The 8,445-nt window shown below is 40.7% G+C and overlaps 1 protein-coding gene across 1 annotated transcript in view; it reads right to left on the reverse strand.

Annotated features, from left to right (window-relative positions):
- LOC104528586 (glutamate receptor ionotropic, kainate 1) overlaps positions 1-7,473 on the reverse strand; it is a 33,675-nt gene extending 26,202 nt beyond the window's left edge. Inside the window, exons 1-3 of the mRNA XM_029086115.1 lie at positions 7,364-7,473; positions 5,977-6,180; positions 5,134-5,357 (exon numbers count right to left, since the gene is read on the reverse strand). Of these exons, the coding sequence (XP_028941948.1) occupies positions 5,134-5,357; positions 5,977-6,180; positions 7,364-7,444 (509 nt within the window). The 5' untranslated portion in view covers positions 7,445-7,473. The remainder of the gene's footprint in view (positions 1-5,133; positions 5,358-5,976; positions 6,181-7,363) is intronic.
- Positions 7,474-8,445: the final 972 nt, after the last annotated feature.

Consider the following 8,445-nt stretch of genomic DNA (forward strand, 5'->3'; position numbering starts at 1 on the left):
AAAAAGGAAACCTCAGCTGAAAGGCTGTCCGCGGGACGTCTCGCAGCTGCCTCCTGCAAGCTGTGGAGCAGCGCTGCAATGCCAGGAGCCGGTTTCACAGTCCTGGATCTAGCGCAGGGCTACTCCCTTACTCCTCCCGTTCTCAGGATAGAGCCCTCAAGGCTGAGGCTGCTGCAATGCCCCACGGCTTCCCTGCCTGATCTGCTGGCAGACAGACAGACATTTGCAGGGGCAGGCAGACAACTAGAAGCCATGTAGCTGCTCCTGGGTAAAGCGTTTAGAAAATCATGAAGGAGTAGCAGCCCTCTAAAGGCAAACATCGTTAGCCGTCTGTAGCTGAGATGCCCGATGCTGAACGTGCTCTCCCTGTGCAGGGCTGCCGTGGCAGTGCAAGGAAAGGTTGCCCACTGTTTGAAGGCATTTGGGAGCAATTGCAGTGCCTGAAAGCCATAAGGCCACGTTGTCAGCATTGCAGGGAGAGAATTACACAGAGGATTGCCTTTAATGGGAGAACTCTGCTGCAATCCCAGCTCACTGTCCTGCAACTGCAAACCGTGTCCCTTCTGCTCTGCACAACACCTGGCAGAGCTATGTTAAGGACTGTTTCTCCCCAAGGTACCTTGCCTGCTGTTGCTTCCCACTGCTCTGTGGCCTGCTGCATACTTTCTCATTAAGTTTATGAATATAGCTTTAATTGACAATGTCATGCCAATACATTTTAATTACTGTTTCAACAATATAATTAAGCATTGGATTTATGCATCGTTGCAAGTAGAGTGCCTTGCTTAGCTGAAGTAATGAACTCTGATAGTAATGAACCCACTAACTGAAAAAGTATATAGCTTAGGATGCCATTAGCTGCACAATATTACCATTACTAGTAGAGTAGTATTAAAATTAATAACAAGAGACTCAGTTTTCAGATTCAAGATACAACCGTTCTGCATACGCATACACCAGTTAGAAGAAAAGCAATCCTCAAGTTATTTCAACTCAAGTGTTTCAATTTTGTGCTAGAGTAATAGATGCAACAATCGTGTAGCAACAAAGGTGTTCCCTACTCAGTTCGTGCACACGTGGGGAAACACATCCTTAACAAGAGACCAAGAATTAGGACCTGTAGGTTGCCTGAGCTGCCAACCACCAGAGAAGTGAAGAAGTCCTGTGCTGAGCATTCACCCATAGGGTCCTTGAGTGTTAACACAGGACAGTAAGAAGGTGTACAAATAACTGACCTGACTGGGAAGCTCAAGGTTGGGATTTTGCATCGTTTCAGACAACAACCATGGTCAATAGGTCTGACACAAATGTCTCCATCACCGAAAGAGCAAAACAACAGTTGCTAGAAAGTGGCAATGAAATTCTGGCAGTAAAACTCTTTCTGCCAAACTGGAAAGATTTTTGTAGCTCTGGGTATATACTTTAACGTGGTACTAGGTTATATATTTCTTTTTGACCTTGAAAGAAAACTGATATTCTTCTTGTGTTTCTACTGCTGTGCTGAGCTCTAAGAAGAGGCTGGCTTACAATTCTGCTCTATTTCTCTGCTCAGGCCTTCTGTTTTCCTGGCTGTTTTTCCCTGGTTTTCTCCCTTTTTGGACCTTCAGCAGTAGCTATGCTGAGGATTATGATTATGATACAGATAAGATGCTCAAGGTCACCTGAGTACCTTTTTATAAAGGCTCTGTGTGACATTATTCACCACTGTTGGTTACCTCAGCTACCTAGCTCTACCATTGACATCGACAGCACAACTGACATGAGATTATCAGTAAAGGGAAATTTTGGCAGAAAACCCCTTCTTCATTCACTGCCAGCGCATTTAGGAAAAGAGCTTTGTCAGTCTGTAACCCTTCACACTTCAGTGTTTGAGCTTAAAAAATAATATAATGACAGGGCTACATAAGGCTCAAAGACAAATGAGATATCATTCAGCTGCTGAAAAGTCTGTAAAAATAACAGGAAGATTATCCTAGTCTATGAAAATTATTCTTAAGTATTTCTCTTCCATAAACTGATGTCAAAATTCTGTTAACCATTCAATTTACTATGGCAACATTAAAAAGCGCTTCCTGAGGTTCTTAAAACCAATCTAACCAGTATTTGCTGCAACACTTAGCAAATCTTACAGAAATCTTGTCATATTTGGAGACATGAACAGGTCTAGGTATAGCATGTAAGAATGGCTTAGCTACTTGTAGGAAATTAAAATTTATAAATTCTAAAATAAATTAAGATGACATGTGAAAACGGTTTTGTGTACTTCAGCCTCTACAGTCACATTCTAATTAGGTGCCAGTTTTATATATCAGTTCAAAAAAAGTATTTATGTCAGAAAAAAATTAAATATTCAGAAAATTGTTAACTATTTTGCTGAACTAGTGGGCTCTTTTCCTCTTTTCCTAAAATAGGTGAGTTATGAGACTAATTTGCAAACTATATATACGTAGTTGTTACAAGTCAGGTTCTGTGCTGTGTATTATGAATGTGTGGGAATCTATACCTTCAATGACATGTAAGCCTTTTAGATAATTTTAGCCACATTTGACAAATAGGTAGAGGCCTGAGAGGTTATTACGTTTGTACAAGTGTTGTGAAACAGTAGTAGCCCCACTAAGAGAGAAGCTGCAGGATGAGTTCACAACGTGTTACATATCAGTTAATCCTCATGGGAAAGATTGCCTATAAATCCTCCAGCTGCAGGGAAAGCAAAGAGACAGATAAACAAACTTCCACTGGCATTCACAATCCACCATAAACCACAAATCTGTAGGAAAACCAGGCTTCATTAGTTATGCTACTCCTGGAACTACTGCTTTTTAGAAAGATTTAAGAAACAAAACATAACACAGTTAGACAGGGTGAACCTATGGATTTACCCAAAGGCTACACTGATTAGGAGCAAGATTTAACAGCCAAAGAGAAAAGTGAACAGGTTTCACAGCGGATTATTTGTTTCCCTTTGGTTTGCTCCTGGCTGTGCATCTGTGCATAGGCAGATCTGTGAGCAGATAGAGGACCATCCCGATGCTTATTTATTCTTACAAACTCAATGCTGTTATTCTAAAAAACAGAAGCGCTGAGGAAAACTCAGCTCCAGCTTTGTTTTCCCTTCTGCCAGTTCCGAGGTGGAGAGGATTGTGGGACGTTTTTAGTCTTGGCACACGACTGCAGAAAAGTCAATCTGTCACAGTTGAGGAGATTTAATATTAGTCATGAATGAGATCATGATTTGCGTACAGTAAGAGTTATTATTTATGGTACAGTGAGCCACTGCAAGAGCTTGTGGGAAGTCATGACTAATTGTGTACAGTCCCATAGCTGCCAGGGATGGATGAACTCTTTCTTTTACCTAGGGCCAACACTAATAAATTAACCCATGACCTCTCCTCCTCTAATTCCCTCCTCCTTCTTCACAGTCTCAGCAATTTAAAGGAAAAAGCAAATCCCGCAAATTCCTGTACTTTGGTACGGGTATAGAAACATGTGAAAAAGCAAAGCATTCACATAGGTTGTCCACCTGAAACAAGGGCTCCTCAGTGGACCACATAGAAATGTATGTTTGAGGCCAGTCACTCTGAGAGAACTGCTCTTATGAATATAGGTTTTGAAGGGCTGTGCATTTTGATTAAAAGAAAACAGTGAATAGGAGGAAAAGCAACAAGAGCTTAATTTGACCTGGCTCACACAGAAGTCAGGCATAATGTGCTATATTATTAGAATTAATAATTCAGATTATTGTAATTATTTTATGACCTTTGAATGAGGTATATTTTTATATACATTGGAATATATACATTATTGCTGACTTCTTAAAGTTGAATGCCACCATTTGCAATAAAAACTGCAGCGTTACTGCCACTTTTGCTGTGATGTGAATGTGTGAACTTCCAATGATACATCACTTCAGTTCCTATATTTCATAGTATAAATATCTTCCATGTGCCTTATTAATATGGAATACATTGTTGATGTATATGCAAAACAATACATAACAGAAGTGGGGAAAGACTTGATTAGGGATCCTCAGTAAGAAGAATCAAAACATGAATCTCTGTGAAGCACTAGTAAAAATATTTATGTTTTAAACTAGGAAAATGAAAAAATGAAGGATAGGATGAGATCAAATAGAAAGAGTTGGAAATTAAATTCCAAAACCACTATCTGAAGAAAAGGACAATAACTATGCCAGTTCAGAGTCCAGCTTTATTGAGGAGTATAGGAAAAAGTATACCTCAAATGAGTTCATTTTGTTACATGCTTGGCTTGCTCCTGTTCAAAGCCCTAGAGCAACTGACTCCCAGACTGTGGTCCATGGTCTCTGAGCCCACAATACATAGTTTGTATCCAGTTTGTGAAACCATATTAGCTGTCTAGAGCTTTTAAGGTAAAGTTCAATGATAAGGGTATTGAGTGTTCTGCTGGCCCTCTGGAGACGACTGTGGTCCACTGGTCCAGAAACTTTGTGGAACACCTGCCTTTGAGAACTTTATGAGCTTGGGCTTAATTTGGAAAAGCAATGTGTATGTGCTTATTTGCTGTTGGTTTTGAATATGGACATCACCAGGATCCTGCCACTGACAGGGCAAGGTGCACTCCGCACACAAGCAGGTTGCACCTCAGGACAGCGCTGGGAGAGAGCCTTGGGTATACTTCATCTTGTGGATTGTCCCCTCAGGTTCCCAGTCATGTTATCTTGTATTTTCAAAGGGAAATCAGCTGAGCTAATGAACAACCTTCAGTAAAAATATGTTCATACCCTCTTTCTTACCTTTTAACCGGATGCACTGTTGGTGGAAAAGAGAAGTGCTTACACACAAGTAATATAAACTGCTTTTCAACATGTGCTCTGCTGAGGTGTTGTGTACTGACAAAGAAAGGCTGACACATTTCATTGGATATTTCTCTCTGTTCAGCCCTCAAGGAAAGTAAAATTTCATCACGTTGCAATATATAAAAGTGATAGCAGTGCTGATATGGAATACCTAGAGGCTTTCTAGAACGTTATGTTTTAGAACTGGATAAAACTCTTAGGATAGTATTATACTATATCTACTTGGCAGATCCCATGCAACACCTATGGGAAGAGAAGTAGTTAATGTGGATGCATCTAAAACTATGTCTTTGACTTACCTTGCAATGACAAAGAGGACACAACTGACTCCAAGGCAGGCTAGGAGAACATACATCCAAATATCAGGAGAAAGAGGGTTTAGAAAGGAGAAAACACCAGGGTTTGTCCCATTGGGTTTCCGGTACAAGATACTGATTCCCAGTGTCATGAAGGGCTTGGAAAAATCAATTACTTTCTCTCTTACATAGGTAATAGTGAGAGGAGCAACGGCCAGATCAGCTTTCTGAAAACACAAATGGGAAAATACTCATGCTTTTTCATGTTCAGCAAATGAACTACTATTCCTTCCATTTTCCCCCCAAATATTAAAATCTAAACTAAATTTGACTATGAAATCTGAAGTGTGTGACAACATTTAACTTTGCTAGGTATTATGGCATACATGATACTCTCTCTTCTTTTGCAGGCAGAGGGCTATTCATTACTTTCCTGGGAGTAGGAGAGGTATGACTGGGGACATGAAGCTCAGTTCTGTGCAATGGGGCAAACTGAGTAAGGACTGCCAGAGCACCTGGTCAGGACTACGTCCACAGATCAGAGGCTCCTGCAGGGCAGAGGTGAACTGGTAGCTCAGCCTTTGTTGTTGGAATTTGTAGACAAGAGGTGGGCAGGACCTATGCAAGCTCAGTACCAGTTGCCACACTGCAGATGGAGGTTGCCCCCAAAACACGCAAACTGTTGGTTCAGACATGCTGATGTGAATTCCTACTCTGACAACTGGCAATAAAGACAGATCAATGGCTCTAAAAAAAAGAAAACTAATGTAAACATTTCATTTGGGCTAGCTGCATATAAAATACCATAGATGAAAAGAGAATAAAGAGAGAAGGATTCAGTCTTACATGATCTATGAGTTCTTTGACCATCCCATTCCACTCTCCTTTGTCATTCTGGGCTCCATATTTACCATCAGAAACTAGTTTGACCTCATAGATGAAGCCTAAAATATTTGACAGCTCCTTTAGTAAGTCCAGGCAATAACCCTCGAATCTGTCATTTCCATACAAGGGCTTGTCAGACTTCTTGTACATAACATAGGGATCTTCCTATAGAAAAAGACAGTAGACACGTAGCAGTAGAAATGAGGCTTGTTTGAGATTATATCAGTTTCTCTAAACTGTGTGAATATTTAAAAAATGAATTGCAATTAGATGGAAACCAGTAATTTACCATGTCCATTAAAAGCTGTTTTAGGTGTGTTAACAAATTGACTGAATCAATTAGCAATAAGCATAAGGGCCCTAATTTTCAGTGGAACAGACCATTCATAGCTCCCAGGAGCCTTAATTAAAGTAGTGCTTAGCAGCTCCAAAATCAGATCCAAGATCCCTTCCTAAGGGACAGGAAGGAATGTTGAAGGAGAGAGACATCTAAATAATAGAAAAAGGAGAACCTAAAACTGGGTATTCTGTGAGAAATAAATCTTTACTGAAGAAAAACTTCAAATGTATAAAATATCTGAGAGCTGAGCAGGTATTCACATGAGAGAATGGAGAACAGCACAGGTAGATTGCGAAGTACCTTGTTGCTTTTCTTTTTAAAGGATTTTGAATAGAAGAAGATCAGAACAAGTAGGTTTCTGCAGCTTAATGTGGCAAAAGACCTCTGGCAATAGAAGAGGAGTGTAGAGGGAGCCTTTGAGATCTTTCCCTCCTCCTGAGGAAGTAGGCAGAATAATTGAAAAAAGTGGCTTTACTGGCCAGGGAGAAAGCATGAGGCTGGACAACTCATGAATACCCAGTTGCATATTTTCCGTTTGTCATAATAAGGACATTCCTCAATCTGTCTATCCACTGTTTGCTACTTTCATTCCTATTCATCTCATTTTCAGTAAAAGGGAAGGGTGTGTAAGCACTGACTACAAAGCTGAGTATTTGTATGTGTTCATTCTTCTGGGGAAAAAAATATGCAGTGTTCAACTCTGAAATACTGAAGTAAGCTAAACAATTTTGGAGGCAGAGGTTCCTGAGAGTCTTTCATTGGCAGCGGGGTATTTTTGAATCAATCTTGTGGGCAGATGAATGTGTATGTTGACTCTGAGTCTAAACCAAAACACTTGCTTGAAAACAAGCTAGTTTAACAAAACACTGTTCAGTGTGGTGGAAAACAGCCGTGGAGTACAGGGCGGAGTTGGCAAAGGTGGCTGCGGAGAGCCCCGTAAGCCACTGTCAGCAATACCTGTGTCCTACAGCATGGTGGGTGGTGTTACCTCCACCCAGTGAGACTTACCAAAATGGTGGTGACGATGAGTGTCCGGTTAGCCAAGGAATCCGTGATGTTGGTTGATCGGTCCTTGTTGCTGTCCGTCATGTTAAGGCCACTGTATGAATTCCAAACACCAATCTGCACAGGAGAGAGCAGGTGAGCAGCTGCCCAGCTGCAGCGAGCCAAAGCATTTTCCTAAATGCTCACCACCTAGGAAGGGTGCACTGGCTCTAGTCACCACAGAGACACCAGCAGTACAAAATACTAGAGAAGGGAAAAGGCTGTAAATCTGAATAAGGCAGCAACATCAAATGGCTGATTTAGAAAACACAGGGAACATACCGCCCTTTCAAATGCAGGAGGAAATGAATAAGTTGCAAGAGTATAAGGCATGTCAACACAGTGATGTATTATCCAATTTGCTACAGAAGTGGAACATGTTGAGTTTCTTTCATGCTAAAAAATGTCAAATGTCTATTTTTATGATTTTGTTGTTGTTTTTGTAAATGGTAGAGTTGAAACATATGGCAAGACCTCTCTCTTCTAGTACAACAGATTAAAAGCTTGAATAACTATGTTGTAGCAGATTGATGGATGCACTGGCCTTTTGCTCCTACTGTGCCTTCAGCAGGTTTAGCAAAGATTATTCTGTCATTTCTTGACTACTACATATGACAGAGCTAGCAAGGTGATACCATTTTACCCACTGATCAGTATTTGCTCAGTAAATGTAAGTGGCCAAAGACAAATTCCTTTGTAGCCTCAGAGACAGTGAAGAATTCCAGTATTTAATGCCCAATCCAAAGCCTCAAGGGAAAGATCATAATGATCTCGGTGGATTTGGATCTACACCTTGTGAGGGCAGAAATTATAACCATGTTGATTTATTCAGATAAATATTTATTTTACATAAATGTAGTCTGAAAGCATCTTCAGGCTTTGGATTTACATACACAGCATGGCTGAGGGCTAATGTGAGAAAACTCCAGGCAAGGGACTGGCTCAGGCAGTTTGGTTTTTATTGGACATTTCTGGAGAGCACCAGACAAATGTTTTGAGGGACAGACATTGACCATCCACAGAATCATTTGCATCACCGGGCCACT

The sequence above is a fragment of the Antrostomus carolinensis genome, unplaced genomic scaffold, assembly GCF_000700745.2.
Source record: "Antrostomus carolinensis isolate BGI_N321 unplaced genomic scaffold, ASM70074v2 scaffold15227, whole genome shotgun sequence".
Lineage (NCBI taxonomy): Eukaryota > Metazoa > Chordata > Aves > Caprimulgiformes > Caprimulgidae > Antrostomus > Antrostomus carolinensis.